Here is a 24045-nt window from a genome sequence, read left to right on the forward strand (position 1 = left end):
CTCGATACTGCAGCCCTGTCTCAGTGTGACTGACTGACTGACCCCTCAATAGTGCGGCCTTGTGTATGTGTGACTGACTGTCCCTCGAGTGCGGCACTGTCTCCGTGTGACTGACAGACCCCTCGATACTGCAGCCCTGTCACTGTGTGACTGACTGACCCCTCGACAGTGCAGCCCTGTCACTGTGTGACTGACTGACTGACCCCTCGACAGTGCGGCCCTGTCTCTTTGTGCCTGACTGACTGACCCCTCGATAGTGTGGCCCTGTCTCTGTGTCACTGACTGACCCGTCGATAGTGCGGCTCTGTCTCCATGTGACTGACTGACCCCTCGACAGTGCAGCCCTGTCTCTGTGTGACTGACTGATTGACCACTCGATAGTGCCACCCTGTCTCTGTGTGACTGACTGACCACTCGATAGTGCCGCCCAGTCACTGTGTGACTGACTGACCCCTCGATAGTGCGGCCCTGTCACTGTGTGACTGACTGACCCCTCGATAATGCGGCCCTTTCTCTGTGTGACTGACTGGCCCATTGATAGTGTGGCCCTGTCTCTGTGTGACTGACTGACTGACTGACCCCTCGATACTGCGGCCCTGTCTCTGTGTGACCGACTGACCCCTTGATAGTGCGGCCCTGTCTCTGTGTGACAGAGTACCCCCTCGATACTGCAGCCCTGTCTCAGTGTGACTGACTGACTGACCCCTCAATAGTGCGGCCTTGTGTATGTGTGACTGACTGTCCCTCGAGTGCGGCACTGTCTCCGTGTGACTGACAGACCCCTCGATACTGCAGCCCTGTCACTGTGTGACTGACTGACCCCTCGACAGTGCAGCCCTGTCACTGTGTGACTGACTGACTGACCCCTCGACAGTGCGGCCCTGTCTCTTTGTGCCTGACTGACTGACCCCTCGATAGTGTGGCCCTGTCTCTGTGTCACTGACTGACCCGTCGATAGTGCGGCTCTGTCTCCATGTGACTGACTGACCCCTCGACAGTGCAGCCCTGTCTCTGTGTGACTGACTGATTGACCACTCGATAGTGCCACCCTGTCTCTGTGTGACTGACTGACCACTCGATAGTGCCGCCCTGTCTCTGTGTGACTGACTGACTCCTCGACAATGCAGCCCTGTCACTGTGTGACTGACTGACGACTCGATAGTGCGGCTCTGTCTCTTTGTGCCTGACTGACTGACCCCTCGATAGTGCCGCCCTGTCTCTGTGTGACTGACTGACTGACCCCTCGATAGTGCAGCCCTGTCTCTGTGTGACTGACTGACCCCTCGATAGTGTGGCCCAGTCACTGTGTGACTGACTGACCCCTCGATAGTGCGGCCCTGTCACTGTGTGACTGACTGACCCCTCGACAGTGCAGCCCTGTCTCTGTGTCACTGACTGACCCCTCGATAGTGTGGCCCGGTAACTGTGTGACTGACTGACCCCTCGATAGTGCGGCCCTGTCTCTGTGTCACAGACTGACCCCTCGATAATGCGGCCCTGTCTCCGTGTGACTGACTGACCCGCCGATAGTGCGGCACTGTCTCCGTGTGACAGACTGACCCATCGACAGTGCAGCCCTGTCTCTGTGGGACTGACTGACTGACCGATTGTCCCCTCGATAGTGCGGCCCTGTCTCTGTGTGACTGACTGACCCCTCGACAGTGCGGCCCTGTCACTGTGTGACTGACTGACCCCTCGACAGTGCGGCCCTGTCACTGTGTGACTGACTGACCCCTCGATAGTGCGGCCCTGTCACTGTGTGACTGACTGACCCCTCGATAGTGCGGCCCTGTCACTGTGTGACTGACTGACCCCTCGATAATGCGGCCCTTTCTCTGTGTGACTGACTGGCCCATTGATTGTGTGGCCCTGTCTCTGTGTGACTGACTGACTGACCCCTCGATACTGCAGCACTGTCTCTGAGTGACCGACTGACCCCTTGATAGTGCGGCACTGTCTCTGTGTGACTGAGTGAACCCTCGATAGTGCAGCTCTGTCTCTGTGTGACTGACTGACCCCTCGATAGTGCGGCCCTGTCTCTGTGGGACTGACTGACTGACCCCTCGATAGTGTGGCCCTGTCACTTTGTGACTGACTGACCCCTCGATAGTGCAGCCCTGTCTCTGTGTGACTGACTGACCCCTCGATAGTGCGGCCCGGTAACTGTGTGACTGACTGACCCCTCGATAATGCGGCCCTGTCTCTGTGTGACTGACTGACCTTTTGATAGTGTGGCCCTGTCTCTGTGTGACTGACTGACTGACCCATCGATAGTGCAGCTCTGTCTCTGTGTGACTGACTGACCCCTCAACAGTATAGCCCTGTCACTGTGTGACTGACTGACTGACCCCGCGATAGTGCAGCCCTGTCTCTGTGTGACTGACCCATCGATAGTGCAGCCCGGTCACTGTGTGACTGACTGACCCCTCGATAGTGCGGCCCTGTCACTGTGTGACTGACTGACTCCTCGATAGTGCAGCCCTGTCTCTGTGTGAATGACCTATCGATAGTGCGGCCCTGTCTCTGTGTGACTGACGGAACCCTCAACAGTGTAGCCCTGTCACTGTGTGACTGACTGACTGACTGACTGACCCGTCGATAGTGCGGCTCTGTCTCTGTGTGACTGACTGATCCCTCGACAGTGTAGCCCTGTCACTGTGTGACTGACTGACCCCTCGATAATGTGGCCCTGTCTCTGTGTGACTGACTGACTGACCCCTTGACAGTGCGGCCCTGTCACTGTGTGACTGACTGACCCCTCAATAGTGCAGCCCTGTCTCTGTGTGACTGACTGACCCCTCGATAGTGCGGCCCTGTCTCTGTATGACTGACTGACCCCTCGATAGTGCGGCCCTGTCTCTGTGTGACTGACTGACCCCTCGATAGTGCGGCACTGTCTCTGTATGACTGACTGACCCCTCGATAGTGCGGCCCCTGTCTCTGTATGACTGACTGACCCCTCGATAGTGCGGCCCCTGTCTCTGTATGACTGACTGACCCCTCGATAGTGCGGCCCCTGTCTCTGTGTGACTGACTGACCCCTCGATAGTGCGGCACTGTCTCTGTATGACTGACTGACCCCTCGATAGTGCGGTCCTGTCTCTGTCTGACTGACTGACCCCTCGATAGTGCGGCCACTGTCTCTGTATGACTGACTGACCCCTGATAGTGCGGCCCTGTCTCTGTCTGACTGACTGACCCCTCGATAGTGCGGCCCCTGTCTCTGTGGGACTGACTGACTGACCCCTCGATAGTGCAGCCCTGTCTCTGTGTGACTGCCCCATCGACAGTGCGGCCCTGTCTCTGTGTGACTGACTGACCCCTCAACAGTGTAGCCCTGTCACTGTGTGACTGACTGACCCCTCGATAATGCGGCCCTGTCTCTGTGTGACTGACTGACCTTTTGATAGTGTGGCCCTGTCTCTGTGTGACTGACTGACTGACCCATCGATAGTGCAGCTCTGTCTCTGTGTGACTGACTGACCCCTCGACAGTATAGCCCTGTCACTGTGTGACTGACTGACTGACCCCTCGATAGTGCGGCCCTGTCTCTGTGGGACTGACTGACTGACCGATTGTCCCCTCGATAGTGCGGCCCTGTCTCTGTGTGACTGACTGACCCCTCGACAGTGCGGCCCTGTCACTGTGTGACTGACTGACCCGTCGATAGTGCGGCCCTGTCTCCGTGTGACTGACTGACCCGTCGACAGTGCAGCCCTGTCACTGTGTGACTGACTGACTGACTGACCCCTCAATAGTGCGGCCCTGTCTCCGTGTGACCGACTGACCCATCGACAGTGCAGCCCTGTCACTGTGTGACTGACTGACTGACCCCTCGATAGTGCGGCCCTGTCTCTGTGGGACTGACTGACTGACTGACCCCTCAATAGTGCGGCCCTGTCTCTGTGTGACTGACTGACTGACCCATCGATAGTGCAGCTCTGTCTCTGTGTGACTGACTGACCCCTCAACAGTATAGCCCTGTCACTGTGTGACTGACTGACCCCTCGATAATGCGGCCCTGTCTCTGTGTGACTGACTGACCTTTTGATAGTGCGGCCCTGTCTCTGTCTGACTGACTGACCCCTCGATAGTGCGACCCCTGTCTCTGTGTGACTGACTGACTGACCCCTCGATAGTGCGGCCCTGTCTCTGTGGGACTGACTGACTGACCCCTCGATAGTGCAGCCCTGTCTCTGTGTGACTGCCCCATCGATAGTGCGGCCCTGTCTCTGTGTGACTGACTGACCCCTCAACAGTGTAGCCCTGTCACTGTGTGACTGACTGACCCCTCGATAATGCGGCCCTGTCTCTGTGTGACTGACTGACCTTTTGATAGTGTGGCCCTGTCTCTGTGTGACTGACTGACTGACCCATCGATAGTGCAGCTCTGTCTCTGTGTGACTGACTGACCCCTCGACAGAGCAGCCCTGTCACTGTGTGACTGACTGACTGACTGACTGACCCCTCGATAGTGCAGCTCTGTCTCTGTGTGACTGACTGACCCGTCGACAGTGCAGCCCTGTCACTGTGTGACTGACTGACTGACTGACTGACCCCTCGATAGTGCGGCCCTGTCTCCGTGTGACTGACTGACCCATCGACAGTGCAGCCCTGTCACTGTGTGACTGACTGACTGACCCCTCGATAGTGCGGCCCTGTCTCTGTGGGACTGACTGACTGACCGATTGTCCCCTCGATAGTGCGGCCCTGTCTCTGTGTGACTGACTGACCCCTCGATAGTGCGGCCCTGTCTCCGTGTGACTGACTGACCCGTCGATAGTGCGGCCCTGTCTCCGTGTGACTGACTGACCCGTCGACAGTGCAGCCCTGTCACTGTGTGACTGACTGACTGACTGACCCCTCGATAGTGCGGCCCTGTCTCCGTGTGACTGACTGACCCATCGACAGTGCAGCCCTGTCACTGTGTGACTGACTGACTGACCCCTCGATAGTGCGGCCCTGTCTCTGTGGGACTGACTGACTGACCGATTGTCCCCTCGATAGTGCGGCCCTGTCTCTGTGTGACTGACTGACCCCTCGACAGTGCGGCCCTGTCACTGTGTGACTGACTGACCCCTCGATAGTGCGGCCCTGTCACTGTGTGACTGACTGACCCCTCGATAGTGCAGTCCTGTCACTGTGTGACAGACTGACCCCTCGACAGTGCAGCCCTGTCACTGTGTGACTGACTGACTGACCCCTCGATAGTGCGGCCCTGTCACTTTGTGCCTGACTGACTGACCCCTCGATAGTGTGGCCCTGTCTCTGTGTCACTGACTGACCCGTCGATAGTGCGGCTCTGTCTCCATGTGACTGACTGACCCCTCGACAGTGCAGCCCTGTCTCTGTGTGACTGACTGATTGACCACTCGATAGTGCCACCCTGTCTCTGTGTGACTGACTGACCACTCGATAGTGCCGCCCTGTCTCTGTGTGACTGACTGACTCCTCGATAATGCAGCCCTGTCACTGTGTGACTGACTGACGACTCGATAGTGCGGCTCTGTCTCTTTGTGCCTGACTGACTGACCCCTCGATAGTGCCGCCCTGTCTCTGTGTGACTGACTGACTGACCCCTCGATAGTGCAGCCCTGTCTCTGTGTGACTGACTGACCCCTCGATAGTGTGGCCCAGTCACTGTGTGACTGACTGACCCCTCGATAGTGCGGCCCTGTCACTGTGTGACTGACTGACCCCTCGACAGTGCAGCCCTGTCTCTGTGTCACTGACTGACCCCTCGATAGTGTGGCCCGGTAACTGTGTGACTGACTGACCCCTCGATAGTGCGGCCCTGTCTCTGTGTCACAGACTGACCCCTCGATAATGCGGCCCTGTCTCCGTGTGACTGACTGACCCGTCGATAGTGCGGCCCTGTCTCCGTGTGACAGACTGACCCATCGACAGTGCAGCCCTGTCACTGTGTGACTGACTGACTGACTGACCCCTCGATAGTGCGGCCCTGTCTCTGTGGGACTGACTGACTGACCGATTGTCCCCTCGATAGTGCGGCCCTGTCTCTGTGTGACTGACTGACCCCACGACAGTGCGGCCCTGTCACTGTGTGACTGACTGACCCCTCGACAGTGCGGCCCTGTCACTGTGTGACTGACTGACCCCTCGATAGTGCGGCCCCTGTCTCTGTATGACTGACTGACCCCTCGATAGTGCGGCCCCTGTCTCTGTATGACTGACTGACCCCTCGATAGTGCGGCCTCTGTCTCTGTGTGACTGACTGACCCCTCGATAGTGCGGCACTGTCTCTGTATGACTGACTGACCCCTCGATAGTGCGGTCCTGTCTCTGTCTGACTGACTGACCCCTCGATAGTGCGGCCCCTGTCTCTGTATGACTGACTGACCCCTCGATAGTGCGGCCCTGTCTCTGTCTGACTGACTGACCCCTCGATAGTGCGGCCCCTGTCTCTGTGTGACTGACTGACTGACCCCTCGATAGTGCGGCCCTGTCTCTGTGGGACTGACTGACTGACCCCTCGATAGTGCAGCCCTGTCTCTGTGTGACTGCCCCATCGATAGTGCGGCCCTGTCTCTGTGTGACTGACTGACCCCTCAACAGTGTAGCCCTGTCACTGTGTGACTGACTGACCCCTCGATAATGCGGCCCTGTCTCTGTGTGACTGACTGACCTTTTGATAGTGTGGCCCTGTCTCTGTGTGACTGACTGACTGACCCATCGATAGTGCAGCTCTGTCTCTGTGTGACTGACTGACCCCTCGACAGTATAGCCCTGTCACTGTGTGACTGACTGACTGACCCCTCGATAGTGCGGCCCTGTCTCTGTGGGACTGACTGACTGACCGATTGTCCCCTCGATAGTGCGGCCCTGTCTCTGTGTGACTGACTGACCCCTCGACAGTGCGGCCCTGTCACTGTGTGACTGACTGACCCCTCGATAGTGCGGCCCTGTCACTGTGTGACTGACTGACCCGTCGATAGTGCGGCCCTGTCTCCGTGTGACTGACTGACCCGTCGACAGTGCAGCCCTGTCACTGTGTGACTGACTGACTGACTGACCCCTCGATAGTGCGGCCCTGTCTCCGTGTGACTGACTGACCCATCGACAGTGCAGCCCTGTCACTGTGTGACTGACTGACTGACCCCTCGATAGTGCGGCCCTGTCTCTGTGGGACTGACTGACTGACCGATTGTCCCCTCGATAGTGCGGCCCTGTGTCTGTGTGACTGACTGACTGACCCATCGATAGTGCAGCTCTGTCTCTGTGTGACTGACTGACCCCTCAGCAGTATAGCCCTGTCACTGTGTGACTGACTGACTGACCCCTCGATAGTGCAGCCCTGTCTCTGTGTGACTGACCCATCGATAGTGCAGCCCGGTCACTGTGTGACTGACTGACCCCTCGATAGTGCGGCCCTGTCACTGTGTGACTGACTGACTCCTCGATAGTGCAGCCCTGTCACTGTGTGACTGACTGACCCCTCGATAATGTGGCCCTGTCTCTGTGTGACTGACTGACTGACCCCTTGACAGTGCGGCCCTGTCACTGTGTGACTGACTGACCCCTCAATAGTGCAGCCCTGTCTCTGTGTGACTGACTGACCCCTCGATAGTGCGGCCCTGTCTCTGTATGACTGACTGACCCCTCGATAGTGCGGCCCTGTCTCTGTGTGACTGACTGACCCCTCGATAGTGCGGCACTGTCTCTGTATGACTGACTGACCCCTCGATAGTGCGGCCCCTGTCTCTGTATGACTGACTGACCCCTCGATAGTGCGGCCCCTGTCTCTGTATGACTGACTGACCCCTCGATAGTGCGGCCCCTGTCTCTGTGTGACTGACTGACCCCTCGATAGTGCGGCACTGTCTCTGTATGACTGACTGACCCCTCGATAGTGCGGTCCTGTCTCTGTCTGACTGACTGACCCCTCGATAGTGCGGCCCCTGTCTCTGTATGACTGACTGACCCCTCGATAGTGCGGCCCTGTCTCTGTCTGACTGACTGACCCCTCGATAGTGCGGCCCCTGTCTCTGTGTGACTGACTGACTGACCCCTCGATAGTGCGGCCCTGTCTCTGTGGGACTGACTGACTGACCCCTCGATAGTGCAGCCCTGTCTCTGTGTGACTGCCCCATCGATAGTGCGGCCCTGTCTCTGTGTGACTGACTGACCCCTCAACAGTGTAGCCCTGTCACTGTGTGACTGACTGACCCCTCGATAATGCGGCCCTGTCTCTGTGTGACTGACTGACCTTTTGATAGTGTGGCCCTGTCTCTGTGTGACTGACTGACTGACCCATCGATAGTGCAGCTCTGTCTCTGTGTGACTGACTGACCCCTCGACAGTATAGCCCTGTCACTGTGTGACTGACTGACTGACCCCTCGATAGTGCGGCCCTGTCTCTGTGGGACTGACTGACTGACCGATTGTCCCCTCGATAGTGCGGCCCTGTCTCTGTGTGACTGACTGACCCCTCGACAGTGCGGCCCTGTCACTGTGTGACTGACTGACCCCTCGATAGTGCGGCCCTGTCACTGTGTGACTGACTGACCCGTCGATAGTGCGGCCCTGTCTCCGTGTGACTGACTGACCCGTCGACAGTGCAGCCCTGTCACTGTGTGACTGACTGACTGACTGACCCCTCGATAGTGCGGCCCTGTCTCCGTGTGACTGACTGACCCATCGACAGTGCAGCCCTGTCACTGTGTGACTGACTGACTGACCCCTCGATAGTGCGGCCCTGTCTCTGTGGGACTGACTGACTGACCGATTGTCCCCTCGATAGTGCGGCCCTGTGTCTGTGTGACTGACTGACTGACCCATCGATAGTGCAGCTCTGTCTCTGTGTGACTGACTGACCCCTCAGCAGTATAGCCCTGTCACTGTGTGACTGACTGACTGACCCCTCGATAGTGCAGCCCTGTCTCTGTGTGACTGACCCATCGATAGTGCAGCCCGGTCACTGTGTGACTGACTGACCCCTCGATAGTGCGGCCCTGTCACTGTGTGACTGACTGACTCCTCGATAGTGCAGCCCTGTCTCTGTGTGAATGACCTATCGATAGTGCGGCCCTGTCTCTGTGTGACTTACGGAACCCTCAACAGTGTAGCCCTGTCACTGTGTGACTGACTGACTGACTGACTGACCCGTCGATAGTGCGGCTCTGTCTCTGTGTGACTGACTGATCCCTCGACAGTGTAGCCCTGTCACTGTGTGACTGACTGACCCCTCGATAATGTGGCCCTGTCTCTGTGTGACTGACTGACTGACCCCTTGACAGTGCGGCCCTGTCACTGTGTGACTGACTGACCCCTCAATAGTGCAGCCCTGTCTCTGTGTGACTGACTGACCCCTCGATAGTGCGGCCCTGTCTCTGTATGACTGACTGACCCCTCGATAGTGCGGCCCTGTCTCTGTGTGACTGACTGACCCCTCGATAGTGCGGCACTGTTTCTGTATGACTGACTGACCCCTCGATAGTGCGGCCCCTGTCTCTGTGTGACTGACTGACCCCTCGATAGTGCGGCCCCTGTCTCTGTATGACTGACTGACCCCTCGATAGTGCGGCCCCTGTCTCTGTGTGACTGACTGATCCCTCGATAGTGCGGCACTGTCTCTGTATGACTGACTGACCCCTCGATAGTGCGGTCCTGTCTCTGTCTGACTGACTGACCCCTCGATAGTGCGGCCCCTGTCTCTGTATGACTGACTGACCCCTCGATAGTGCGGCCCTGTCTCTGTCTGACTGACTGACCCCTCGATAGTGCGGCCCCTGTCTCTGTGTGACTGACTGACTGACCCCTCGATAGTGCGGCCCTGTCTCTGTGGGACTGACTGACTGACCCCTCGATAGTGCAGCCCTGTCTCTGTGTGACTGCCCCATCGATAGTGCGGCCCTGTCTCTGTGTGACTGACTGACCCCTCAACAGTGTAGCCCTGTCACTGTGTGACTGACTGACCCCTCGATAGTGCGGCCCTGTCACTGTGTGACTGACTGACCCATCGACAGTGCAGCCCTGTCACTGTGTGACTGACTGACTGACTGACCCCTCGATAGTGCGGCCCTGTCTCCGTGTGACTGACTGACCCATCGACAGTGCAGCCCTGTCACTGTGTGACTGACTGACCCCTCGATAGTGCGGCCCTGTCTCTGTGTGACTGACTGACCTTTTGATAGTGTGGCCCTGTCTCTGTGTGACTGACTGACTGACCCATCGATAGTGCAGCTCTGTCTCTGTGTGACTGACTGACCCCTCGAGAGTATAGCCCTGTCACTGTGTGACTGACTGACTGACCCCTCGATAGTGCGGCCCTGTCTCTGTGGGACTGACTGACTGACCGATTGTCCCCTCGATAGTGCGGCCCTGTCTCTGTGTGACTGACTGACCCCTCGACAGTGCGGCCCTGTCACTGTGTGACTGACTGACCCCTCGATAGTGCGGCCCTGTCACTGTGTGACTGACTGACCCGTCGATAGTGCGGCCCTGTCTCCGTGTGACTGACTGACCCGTCGACAGTGCAGCCCTGTCACTGTGTGACTGACTGACTGACTGACCCCTCGATAGTGCGGCCCTGTCTCTGTGTGACTGACTGACCCATCGACAGTGCAGCCCTGTCACTGTGTGACTGACTGACTGACCCCTCGATAGTGCGGCCCTGTCTCTGTGGGACTGACTGACTGACCGATTGTCCCCTCGATAGTGCGGCCCTGTCTCTGTGTGACTGACTGACCCCTCAACAGTGCGGCCCTGTCACTGTGTGACTGACTGACCCCTCGATAGTGCGGCCCTGTCTCCGTGTGACTGACTGACCCGTCGATAGTGCGGCCCTGTCTCCGTGTGACTGACTGACCCGTCGACAGTGCAGCCCTGTCACTGTGTGACTGACTGACTGACTGACCCCTCGATAGTGCGGCCCTGTCTCCGTGTGACTGACTGACCCATCGACAGTGCAGCCCTGTCACTGTGTGACTGACTGACTGACCCCTCGATAGTGCGGCCCTGTCTCTGTGGGACTGACTGACTGACCGATTGTCCCCTCGATAGTGCGGCCCTGTCTCTGTGTGACTGACTGACCCCTCGACAGTGCGGCCCTGTCACTGTGTGACTGACTGACCCCTCGATAGTGCGGCCCTGTCACTGTGTGACTGACTGACCCCTCGATAGTGCGGCCCTGTCACTGTGTGACTGACTGACCCCTCGATAATGCGGCCTTTTCTCTGTGTGACTGACTGGCCCATTGATAGTGTGGCCCTGTCTCTGTGTGACTGACTGACTGACCCCTCGATACTGCGGCCCTGTCTCTGTGTGACCGACTGACCCCTTGATAGTGCGGCCCTGTCTCTGTGTGACAGAGTACCCCCTCGATACTGCAGCCCTGTCTCAGTGTGACTGACTGACTGACCCCTCAATAGTGCGGCCTTGTGTATGTGTGACTGACTGTCCCTCGAGTGCGGCACTGTCTCCGTGTGACTGACAGACCCCTCGATACTGCAGTCCTGTCACTGTGTGACTGACTGACCCCTCGACAGTGCAGCCCTGTCACTGTGTGACTGACTGACTGACCCCTCGACAGTGCGGCCCTGTCTCTTTGTGCCTGACTGACTGACCCCTCGATAGTGTGGCCCTGTCTCTGTGTCACTGACTGACCCGTCGATAGTGCGGCTCTGTCTCCATGTGACTGACTGACCCCTCGACAGTGCAGCCCTGTCTCTGTGTGACTGACTGATTGACCACTCGATAGTGCCACCCTGTCTCTGTGTGACTGACTGACCACTCGATAGTGCCGCCCTGTCTCTGTGTGACTGACTGACTCCTCGATAATGCAGCCCTGTCACTGTGTGACTGACTGACGACTCGATAGTGCCGCCCTGTCTCTGTGTGACTGACTGACTGACCCCTCGATAGTGCAGCCCTGTCTCTGTGTGACTGACTGACCCCTCGATAGTGTGGCCCAGTCACTGTGTGACTGACTGACCCCTCGATAGTGCGGCCCTGTCACTGTGTGACTGACTGACCCCTCGACAGTGCAGCCCTGTCTCTGTGTCACTGACTGACCCCTCGATAGTGTGGCCCGGTAACTGTGTGACTGACTGACCCCTCGATAGTGCGGCCCTGTCTCTGTGTCACAGACTGACCCCTCGATAATGCGGCCCTGTCTCCGTGTGACTGACTGACCCGTCGATAGTGCGGCCCTGTCTCCGTGTGACAGACTGACCCATCGACAGTGCAGCCCTGTCACTGTGTGACTGACTGACTGACTGACCCCTCGATAGTGCGGCCCTGTCTCTGTGGGACTGACTGACTGACCGATTGTCCCCTCGATAGTGCGGCCCTGTCTCTGTGTGACTGACTGACCCCTCGACAGTGCGGCCCTGTCACTGTGTGACTGACTGACCCCTCGACAGTGCAGCCCTGTCACCGTGTGACTGACTGACCCCTCGATAGTGCGGCCCTGTCACTGTGTGACTGACTGACCCCTCGATAGTGCGGCCCTGTCACTGTGTGACTGACTGACCCCTCGATAATGCGGCCCTTTCTCTGTGTGACTGACTGGCCCATTGATAGTGTGGCCCTGTCTCTGTGTGACTGACTGACTGACCCCTCGATACTGCAGCACTGTCTCTGAGTGACCGACTGACCCCTTGATAGTGCGGCACTGTCTCTGTGTGACTGAGTGAACCCTCGATAGTGCAGCTCTGTCTCTGTGTGACTGACTGACCCCTCGATAGTGCGGCCCTGTCTCTGTGGGACTGACTGACTGACCCCTCGATAGTGTGGCCCTGTCACTTTGTGACTGACTGACCCCTCGATAGTGCAGCCCTGTCTCTGTGTCACTGACTGACACCTCGATAGTGCGGCCCGGTAACTGTGTGACTGACTGACCCCTCGATAGTGCGGCCCTGTCACTGTGTGACTGACTGACCCCTCGATAATGCGGCCCTGTCTCTGTGTGACTGACTGACTGACCCCTCGATACTGCAGCACTGTCTCTGAGTGACCGACTGACCCCTTGATAGTGCGGCACTGTCTCTGTGTGACTGAGTGAACCCTCGATAGTGCAGCTCTGTCTCTGTGTGACTGACTGACCCCTCGATAGTGCGGCCCTGTCTCTGTGGGACTGACTGACTGACCCCTCGATAGTGTGGCCCTGTCACTTTGTGACTGACTGACCCCTCGATAGTGCAGCCCTGTCTCTGTGTCACTGACTGACCCCTCGATAGTGCGGCCCGGTCACTGTGTGACTGACTGACTCCTCGATAGTGCGGCCCTGTCTCCGTGTCACAGACTGACCCCTCGATAGTGCAGCCCTGTCTCTGTGTGACTGACTGACTCCTTGATAGTGCAGCTCTGTCACTGTGTGACTGACTGACTGACTGACCCCTCGATAGTGCAGCCCTGTCTCTGTGTGACTGACCCATTGATAGTGCAGCCCGGTCACTGTGTGACTGACTGACCCCTCGATAGTGCGGCCCTGTCACTGTGTGACTGACTGACTCCTCGATAGTGCAGCCCTGTCTCTGTGTGACTGACTGACTGACCCCTCGATAGTGCGGCCCTGTCTCTGTGGGACTGACTGACTGACCCCTCGATAGTGCAGCCCTGTCTCTGTGTGACTGACCCATCGATAGTGCGGCCCTGTCTCTGTGTGACTGACTGACCCCTCAACAGTGTAGCCCTGTCACTGTGTGACTGACTGACCCCTCGATAATGCGGCCCTGTCTCTGTGTGACTGACTGACCTTTTGATAGTGTGGCCCTGTCTCTGTGTGACTGACTGACTGACCCATCGATAGTGCAGCTCTGTCTCTGTGTGACTGACTGACCCCTCAACAGTATAGCCCTGTCACTGTGTGACTGACTGACTGACCCCTCGATAGTGCAGCCCTGTCTCTGTGTGACTGACCCATCGATAGTGCAGCCCGGTCACTGTGTGACTGACTGACCCCTCGATAATGCGGCCCTGTCACTGTGTGACTGACTGACTCCTCGATAGTGCAGCCCTGTCTCTGTGTGAATGACCTATCGATAGTGCGGCCCTGTCTCTGTGTGACTGACGGAACCCTCAACAGTGTAGCCCTGTCACTGTGTGACTGACTGACTGACTGACCCGTCGATAGTGCGGCTCTGTCTCTGTGTGACTGACTGATCCCTCGACAGTGTAGCCCTGTCACTGTGTGACTGACTGACCCCTCGATAATGTGGCCCTGTCTCTGTGTGACTGACTGACTGACCCCTCAATAGTATGGCCCTGTCTCTGTGTGACTGACTGACTGACCCCTTGACAGTGCGGCCCTGTCACTGTGTGACTGACTGACCCCTCAATAGTGCAGCCCTGTCTCTGTATGACTGACTGACCCCTCGATAGTGCGGCCCTGTCTCTGTGTGACTGACTGACCCCTCGATAGTGCGGCACTGTCTCTGTATGACTGACTGACCCCTCGATAGTGCGGCCCCTGTCTCTGTATGACTGACTGACCCCTCGATAGTGCGGCACTGTCTCTGTATGACTGACTGACCCCTCGATAGTGCGGCCCCTGTCTCTGTGTGACTGACTGACCCCTCGATAGTGCGGCACTGTCTCTGTATGACTGACTGACCCCTCGATAGTGCGGTCCTGTCTCTGTCTGACTGACTGACCCCTCGATAGTGCGGCCCCTGTCTCTGTATGACTGACTGACCCCTCGATAGTGCGGCCCTGTCTCTGTCTGACTGACTGACCCCTCGATAGTGCGGCCCCTGTCTCTGTGTGACTGACTGACTGACCCCTCGATAGTGCAGCCCTGTCTCTGTGTGACTGACCCATCGATAGTGCGGCCCTGTCTCTGTGTGACTGACTGACCCCTCAACAGTGTAGCCCTGTCACTGTGTGACTGACTGACCCCTCGATAATGCGGCCCTGTCTCTGTGTGACTGACTGACCTTTTGATAGTGTGGCCCTGTCTCTGTGTGACTGACTGACTGACCCATCGATAGTGCAGCTCTGTCTCTGTGTGACTGACTGACCCCTCGACAGTATAGCCCTGTCACTGTGTGACTGACTGACTGACCCCTCGATAGTGCGGCCCTGTCTCTGTGGGACTGACTGACTGACCGATTGTCCCCTCGATAGTGCGGCCCTGTCTCTGTGTGACTGACTGACCCCTCGACAGTGCGGCCCTGTCACTGTGTGACTGACTGACCCCTCGATAGTGCGGCCCTGTCACTGTGTGACTGACTGACTGACCCCTCGATAGTGCAGCCCTGTCTCTGTGTGACTGACCCATCGATAGTGCAGCCCGGTCACTGTGTGACTGACTGACCCCTCGATAGTGCGGCCCTGTCACTGTGTGACTGACTGACTGACCCCTCGATAGTGCAGCCCTGTCTCTGTCTGACTGACTGACCCCTCGATAGTGCGGCCCCTGTCTCTGTGTGACTGACTGACTGACTGACCCCTCATTAGTGCGGCCCCTGTCTCTGTGTGATTGACTGACCCCTCGATAGTGAGGCCCTGTCTCTGTATGACTGACTGACCCCTCGATAGTGCGGCCCCTGTCTCTGTGTGATTGACTGACCCCTCGATAGTGAGGCCCTGTCTCTGTATGACTGACTGACCCCTCGATAGTGCGGCCCTGTGTCTGTGTGACTGACTGACTGACTGACCCCTCGATAGTGCGGCCCCTGTCTCTGTGTGATTGACTGACCCCTCGATAGTGAGGCCCTGTCTCTGTATGACTGACTGACCCCTCGATAGTGCGGCCCTGTGTCTGTGTGACTGACTGACCCCTCGATAGTGCGGTCCTGTCTCTGTATGACTGACTGACCCCTCGATAGTGCGGCCCTTCTCTATATGACTGACTGACCCCTTGATAGTGCGGCCCCTGTCTCTGTGTGACTGACTGACCTCTCGATAGTGCGGCCCCTGTCTCTGTGTGACTGACTGACCCCTCGATAGTGCAGCACTGTCTCTGTATGACTGACTGACCCCTCGATAGTGCGACCCCTGTCTCTGTGTGACTGACTGACCCCTCGATAGTGCGGCACTGTCTCTGTATGACTGACTGACCCCTCGATAGTGCTGCCCCTGTCTCTGTGTGACTGACTGACCCCTCGCTAGTGCGGCCCCTGTCACTGTGTGACTGACTGACCCCTCGATAGTGCGGACCCTGTCACTGTGTGACTGACTGACCCCTCGATAGTGCGGCCCCTGTCTCTGTGTGACTGACTGACTGACTGACCCCTCGATAGTGCGGCCCCTGTCTCTGTGTGACTGACTGACCCCTCGATAGTGCGGCCCCTGTCTCTGTGTGACTGACTGACCTCTCGACAGTGCAGCCAAGTCACTCTCTCTCTCAGTCAGTCAGTCAAACTGAGCCCTGTGCCATCTCCCCCGTGCCAATGCTCACCACTCCAGCGTTGAGGTTCTTGTCCACCTTGCAGAAGGTGTGTGGGGGCACTTCGCCCTTGCTGGGCATGATGATACAGATGTCAGTCACCGCCAACGTGCTGTGTGCCTGGCACTCTGTGGCTCTGCGGTACGTGATGAAGGTACGCTGCTGAAGGCTCGTACCCCCTCCGCTGATATGGGCTGCCCGACTGTATGGAGTGGTCTCGATGACTCTGCATCCCGGCTTCAGTCTCTCTTTGCCCTCACACAGGACCCTGTGATGGTTATACCAGGCCCATGTCAAACTGAACTACTCCATGACACAACACAAACACACATCCACACCCTACCCTGACACATCCCGGGCAGCATCTGGCATTGCCCCTTCCCCACTTCCTCCAACGCTCGGAGACCCTCCCCCTTATTTCTCCGACCATCCTACATCTCAGTCCCTCGTGGATTACAGTAGAGCAGCATGTGAGAACCGCAGAGACCACTCTCCCCTCCAGACCACAGCGCCAGGTCAGCTCAGTCACAGGAAGGTACCCACGGTCATCCATTCCTCATGGGGAGGCGGGGGGGGGGGGGGGGGGGGGGCTATCATCTGCTCTGCTGCTGAGCTCATCGCTCGGCCAAAGGGAAGTGAGAGTCATAAAACACTCTCAGATGGAAATGCTGACATAACCGAAAGGAGCTTTTAAAAATAACCCATTGCCATGGAAACTCAGACAGAGTGGGGTGTAGGGAGGGCCAGCAGTACACACACACCCTGTACAGCTCCTGAACTGACCTCACAGGGGTGGGAGCCATTCAGCCCCTCGAGTCTGTTACACAGGGAGAGCCGGAGGCCATTCAGCCCCTCTCCAGCCTGTCACACAGGAATAGTAGGAGGCCATTCAGCCTCTCTCCAGCCTGTTACACAGGAACAGGAGGCCATTCAGCCTCTCTCCAGCTTGTTTAGCTGCTGACCCCGTCGCTGGGATTATTGGGTGATGACTTACCCCAGGTCGATGAGCGGTAATTTCTCTCTGCTGCGCCTGTAACACAGGAACATGTGCGAGGTGCTGAGGAGGCCACAGTTGAGATCAGCAGACTGTCCGGATGGAGTGGTCTCGATGCAGGTGAATCCCTCAGGTACCTCCTCACCCTGCGAGCGGATGATGATTGCCACATCAACGATGGGCTCGACGGGCCTTGCCAGTTTCGAGGTGCCCTCTTCCAGGGGTTTGGAGGTGTCAGTCAGACCGGCCACCACAAAATAATCCACAAGCTGGGGGGCATTCTCCTCAGTCATGGCTACACCTGAACCATCTGCGTAAGGCGGGAGGTGGAGTGGGGGAATGAACATTGACATCCATGAGTTCCCCTTCCCATAACCACAATGACCTCCCCAACACATACCCTCCATCGCAGTCTACCAACTCCCAGAAGGACAGTGACCAACGCTGGTCAACTCACCAACCCAATCAGAGGGCCCATTACAACCAGGAGAAGCAGGGGCTTATGTACAAACCTGCTGGCTAGGAGGTCACACTGTGCACAAAATGGCAACCAAGCTGACCAACACAACTCACATTCAGGAGTACTGCACTCTCTCCAAGACAGGGCACAGGACACCGAATCAGCCAGAGCTGCTCCGGAATAACTCTCAATAACTAATACTAGTCCTGTGTTAGTCTCACGAGACAGTCAATCCCAACTCCGGAATGATGCCCAGTGCTGTGAGAGCCTCACCAGAGAAACGGTCAATGCCAACTCCGGAATAACATCCAGCCCTATGGTAATCTCCCTAGACACACAGTCGTTGCCACTTCTGAAATGATAGCCAGTCCTCACTTCCCCTGAGGTTACCTCAAGACCTGGCTGCCTGAAGGGAAGGGAAAGTGCTCGATGATGAGCAGGGACAGACAGGAAAAGCTGAAGTACCTTTCCCAGCACCATCGAAAGGGGATTTTTATCACCAACATGAAAATCCCCTGCGGCTATTGACAGGGAAACATGACAATGGGTGAGGCTCACAGAGAGAAACTACTTGTTCCTCATCTCGAAAAAGGAAAGCGTGACAGTCACAAAGTCGCCAGGCAATGTCACAAATCCTGCCTCTCACAAAACGATCCCAAACAGCACACAATGTAAACCACAGCTGAGATGGCAAGGAACCTGCACTCAAACACGCACACTGGCAGACCTGTCCCCACCAGTACTGTACCCCAGTGTTATACAGGGACAGACCTGTCCCCACCAGTACTGTACCCCAGTGTTATACAGGGACAGACCTGTCCCCACCAGTACTGTACCCCAGTGTTATACAGGGACAGACCTGTCCCCACCAGTGCTGTACCCCAGTGTTATACAGTGACAGACCTGTCCCCACCAGTACTGTACCCCAGTGTTATACAGGGACAGACCTGTCCCCACCAGTACTGTACCCCAGTGTTATACAGGGACAGACCTGTCCCCACCAGTACTGTACCCCAGTGTTATACAGGGACAGACCTGTCCCCACCAGTACTGTACCCCAGTGTTATACAGGGACAGACCTGTCCCCACCAGTACTGTACCCAGTGTTATACAGTGACAGACCTGTCCCCACCAGTACTGTACCCCAGTGTTATACAGTGACAGACCTGTCCCCACCAGTACTGTACCCCAGTGTTATACAGGGACAGACCTGTCCCCACCAGTACTGTACCCAGTGTTACACAGTGACAGACCTGTCCCCACCAGTACTGTACCCCAGTGTTATACAGGGACAGACCTGTCCCCACCAGTACTGTACCCCAGTGTTATACAGTGACAGACCTGTCCCCACCAGTACTGTACCCCAGTGTTATACAGTGACAGACCTGTCCCCACCAGTACTGTACCCCAGTGTTATACAATGACAGACCTGTCCCCACCAGTACTGTCCCCCAGTGTTATACAGTGACAGACCTGTCCCCACCCAGTACTGTACCCCAGTGTTACACAGTGACAGACCTGTCCCCACCAGTACTGTACTCAATGTTATACAGTGACAGACCTGTCCCCACCAGTACTGTACCCCAGTGTTATACAGGGACAGACCTGTCAACACCCAGTACTGTACCCAAGTGTTACACAGTGACAGACCTGTCCCCACCAGTACTGTACTCAATGTTATACAGTGACAGACCTGTCCCCACCAGTACTGTACCCCAGTGTTACACAGTGACAGACCTGTCCCCACCAGTACTGTACTCAATGTTATACAGTGACAGACCTGTCCCCACCAGTACTGTACCCCAGTGTTATACAGGGACAGACCTGTCCCCACCCAGTACTGTACCCCAGTGTTACACAGTGACAGACCTGTCCCCACCAGTACTGTATCCCAGTGTTATACAGTGACAGACCTGTCCCCACCAGTACTGTACCCCAGTGTTACACAGTGACAGACCTGTCCCCACCAGTACTGTACTCAATGTTATACAGGGACAGACCTGTCCCCACCAGTACTGTACCCCAGTGTTATACAGTGACAGACCTGTCCCCACCAGTACCGTACCCCAGTGTTCTACAGTGAAGACCTGTCCCCACCAGTACAATACCCCAGTGTTATACAGTGACAGACCTGTCCCCACCAGTACTGTACCCAGTGTTCTACAGTGACAGACCTGTCCCCACCAGTACTGTATCCCAGTGTTATACAGTGACAGACCTGTCCCCACCAGTACTGGACCCCAGTGTTATACAGGGACAGACCTGTCCCCACCAGTACTGGACCCCAGTGTTATACAGTGACAGACCTGTCCCCACCAGTACTGTACCCCAGTGTTATACAGTGACAGACCTGTCCCCACCAGTACTGTACCCCAGTGTTATACAGGGACAGACCTGTCCCCACCAGTACTGTACCCCAGTGTTATACAGGGACACACCTGTCCCCACCAGTACTGTACCCCAGTGTTATACAGTGACAGACCTGTCCCCACCAGTACTGTACCCCAGTGTTATACAGTGACAGACCTGTCCCCCACCAGTACTGTACCCCAGTGTTATACAGTGACAGACCTGCCCCCACCAGCACTATACCCCAGTGTTATACAGTGACAGACCTGTCCCCACCAGTTCTGTACCCCAGTGTTATACAGTGACAGACTTGTCCCCACCAGTACTGTACCCCAGTGTTATACAGTGACACACCTGTCCCCACCAGTACTGTGCCCCAGTGTTATACAGTGACAGACCTGTCCCCACCAGTACTGTACCCCAGTGTTATACAGTGACAGACCTGTCCCCACCAGTACTGTACCCCAGTGTTATACAGTGACACACCTGTCCCCAACAGTACTGTGCCCCAGTGTTATACAGTGACAGACCTGTCCCCACCAGTTCTGTACCCCAGTGTTATACAGTGACAGACCTGTCCCCACCAGTACTGTACCCCAGTGTTATAGTGACAGACCTGTCCCTACCAGTACTGTACCCCAGTGTTATACAGTGACAGACCTGTCCCCACCAGTACTGTACCCCAGTGTTATACAGTGACAGACCTGTCCCCACCAGTACTGTACCCCAGTGTTATACAGTGACAGACCTGTCCCTACCAGTACTGTACCCCAGTGTTATACAGTGACAGACCTGTCCCTACCAGTACTGTACCTCAGTGTTATACAGTGACAGACCTGTCCCCACCAGTACTGTACCCCAGTGTTATACAGTGACAGACCTGTCCCCACCAGTACTGTACCCCAGTGTTATACAGTGACAGACCTGTCCCCACCAGTACTGTACCCCAGTGTTATACAGTGACAGACCTGTCCCCACCAGTACTGTACCCCAGTGTTATACAGTGACAGACCTGTCCCCACCAGTACTGTACCCCAGTGTTATACAGTGACAGACCTGTCCCCACCAGTACTGTACCCCAGTGTTATACAGTGACAGACCTGTCCCTACCAGTAGTACCTATCTGCATAGTGAGTCAGTTCTGATTAATTATTTGGCCCTCTCCGTACGGCAGCTGGCAGTTCTGCTGTTTATTCCCAGCATGGTCCAGTTATAATCATAGCCTTTACTCCAAGTCCCATTGGCGAGCAGGTGACCGTTACATGGAGTGTTTGATGGGACTGTTAACAGTTGCTATACCTGCTCAGCACCAATTCAATGTCTGTTTCATTCAGAAACAGAGAGACTACTGAGGAAAGTTTCACTTCTGATGGGGGTACAGAGACACACAGAGTACACAGCACTCAAAAAGGCTCTTAAAACCGATGCTGCCATCAAACTGTTTCCCTGAACACAATGAAAGAGGCCAAGGGCACCACAATGTGACTGTATTAATCCGAAGGCTGTACTGACAGGGTACTGTCACAGTTACAGGCAGCTCACTGTGAATCTGCGAACAGTGAAGACACATTCCAGTAACAGCTCACTCTCACAGGCCCCCTTTCAGTGCAACACTGCCACAGCCTCGGACTGATTCCCTGAAAGCCTCCTCTCCTGCTGACAGTCCAACACCCCCCTCCATTCATAGACCATAACTCTGACCTGAATACACTTACCCAAGTGAGAGGCAGACCCTTCAGGAGAGGGAGGGGGACCCCATACCCCAGAGAGAGGCAGCCCCTTCAGGAGAGGGAGGGGGACCCCATACCCCAGAGAGAGGCAGCCCCTTCAGGAGAGGGAAGGGGACCCCATACCCCAGCGAGAGACAGCCCCTTCAGGAGAGGGAGGGGGACCCCGTACCCCAGTGAGAAACTGTAGACTCAACGGGTGAACGGCTGTTTGTCCGTTGGAACTCTAGCACAGGGGTGTTGGTGAGATTTGAATGGAAGAGGAAGCTGTTGCTCTGTCATTTGAAGCTGTGTTCTCCCTGCACACTGTTAACTCACCTTCTGTAACTGCCATCTCCTCAGTGAAGTGCTGTCCAATATACAGACCCGTGCACTACACCTCTGGGACCCCCGGCGCTGTACCAATGCTGAGCTACGATCTGACTAACTGCACGGTCCGTCTACTTTACAGACTCAAGTCTCCGGATTTCCACACAGAGCCCAAAGCTGTCAGGAAATGCTGCAGGAACTTGTGTTACTCCTGCTGCCACTCCCTTCGATGGGTCAGGCATGTTCCTCTCAAGTTGCCAGAAATCTGATTAATCCACAGTGCGGCCTGGGCACGCCTCATGGAAACGCTACGACTCGTCTTCAATACTCAAGGAAACCACAACCTGAGAGAGACAGGCAGCTCTCACAGAGGAGGTCATTCTCCTCAGAGTTCAAAGCCTCCCTCACCTCCCGACTGATCGGTGAAGAGGTACAAGCCTAGCAACTGAAGTACAGCCTGACTATCAGCTGTGATGGAGCTCTCTGCTCTTCCTGACCCGCTGAAGTAGTTACCAGGAACAGCACCACATTGCAGGCACTCAGTGTACAGGGAGACCCCAGAGATAGAGACCGGGCAGAGAGCGAGGTAACCGTGGGCGGCACGGTGGCAGGGGGCGGCACGGTGGCACAGTGGTTAGAACTGCTGCCTCACAGCGCCAGAGACCCGGGTTCAATTCCTGCCTCAGGCGACTGACTGTGTAGAGTTTGCACGTTCTCCCCGTGTCTGCGAGGGTTTCCTCCGGATGCTCCGGTTTCCTCCCACAGTCCAAAGATGTGCAGGTCAGGTGAACTGGCCATGCTAAATTGCCTGTAGTGTTAGGTAAGGGGTAAATGTAGGGGTATGGGTGGGTTGCGCTTCGGCGGGTCGGTGTGGACTTGTTGGGCCGAAGGGCCTGTTTCCACACTGTAATTTAATCTAATCTAAAGTTCCACTGCAAATGGAGATGAGACGAACAGACATCAGTCAGGTAGACAGGGAACATGGAAGCAGCAGGGAGTGCAGGGAGGGGTGGGTAAGACAGACAAGCTGATCAAGGAGACCACAGACATAGGAAACCTGAAGAAATGTGTCGGGCAAGAAACAGGGGGAGCAACCAGAGGTCGGCAGGGGGACCCCGTACCCCAGTGAGGGTTAGCCTCTTCAGGAAAGGGGTGGGGACCCTGTATCCCAGTGAGAGACAGCCCCTTCAGGAAAGGGGTGGGGACCCCGTATCCTAGTGAGAGTCAGCCCCTTCAGGAAAGGGGTGGGGACCCCGTATCCCAGTGAGAGACAGCCCCTTCAGGAGGGGGAGGGTGACCCCGTACACCAGTGAGAGAGGGTCGGCCTCTTCAGGAGGGGGAGGGTGACCCCGTACCCCAGTGAGAGTCAGCCCCTTCAGGAGGGGGAGGGAGACCCCGTACCCCAGTGAGGGTTAGCCTCTTCAGGAAAGGGGTGGGGACCCTGTATCCCAGTGAGAGACAGCCCCTTCAGGAAAGGGGTGGGGACCCCGTATCCTAGTGAGAGTCAGCCCCTTCAGGAAAGGGGTGGGGACCCCGTATCCCAGTGAGAGACAGCCCCTTCAGGAGGGGGAGGGTGACCCCGTACACCAGTGAGAGAGGGTCGGCCTCTTCAGGAGGGGGAGGGTGACCCCGTACCCCAGTGAGAGTCAGCCCCTTCAGGAGGGGGAGGGAGACCCCGTACCCCAGTGAGGGTTAGCCTCTTCAGGAAAGGGGTGGGGACCCCGTATCCCAGCGAGAGTCAGCCCCTGGGGGAGGGGGGAAACCCCGTACCCCAGTGAGAGCCAGCCCCTTCAGGACGGGGAGGGAGACCCCGTACCCCAGTGAGAGCCAGCCCCTTCAGGAGAGGGAGGGTGAC

At 56.7% G+C, this 24045-nt stretch overlaps 1 protein-coding gene across 1 annotated transcript in view; it reads right to left on the reverse strand.

Moving 5' to 3' along the window:
* The window catches only part of LOC122546642 (C-myc promoter-binding protein-like), a 42546-nt gene extending 19566 nt beyond the window's left edge, over positions 1-22980 (reverse strand). Inside the window, exons 1-3 of the mRNA XM_087985100.1 lie at positions 22200-22980; positions 17346-17655; positions 16364-16619 (exon numbers count right to left, since the gene is read on the reverse strand). Coding sequence (XP_087841226.1) covers positions 16364-16619; positions 17346-17655; positions 22200-22215 — 582 coding nt within the window. The 5' untranslated portion in view covers positions 22216-22980. The remainder of the gene's footprint in view (positions 1-16363; positions 16620-17345; positions 17656-22199) is intronic.
* Between the last annotated feature and the right edge of the window lie 1065 nt (positions 22981-24045).

This window comes from Chiloscyllium plagiosum, unplaced genomic scaffold (genome assembly GCF_037043375.1).
Source record: "Chiloscyllium plagiosum isolate Xiang-an unplaced genomic scaffold, Cpla_swu_hap1 HiC_scaffold_50, whole genome shotgun sequence".
In the NCBI taxonomy this organism is placed as follows: Eukaryota; Metazoa; Chordata; class Chondrichthyes; order Orectolobiformes; family Hemiscylliidae; genus Chiloscyllium; species Chiloscyllium plagiosum.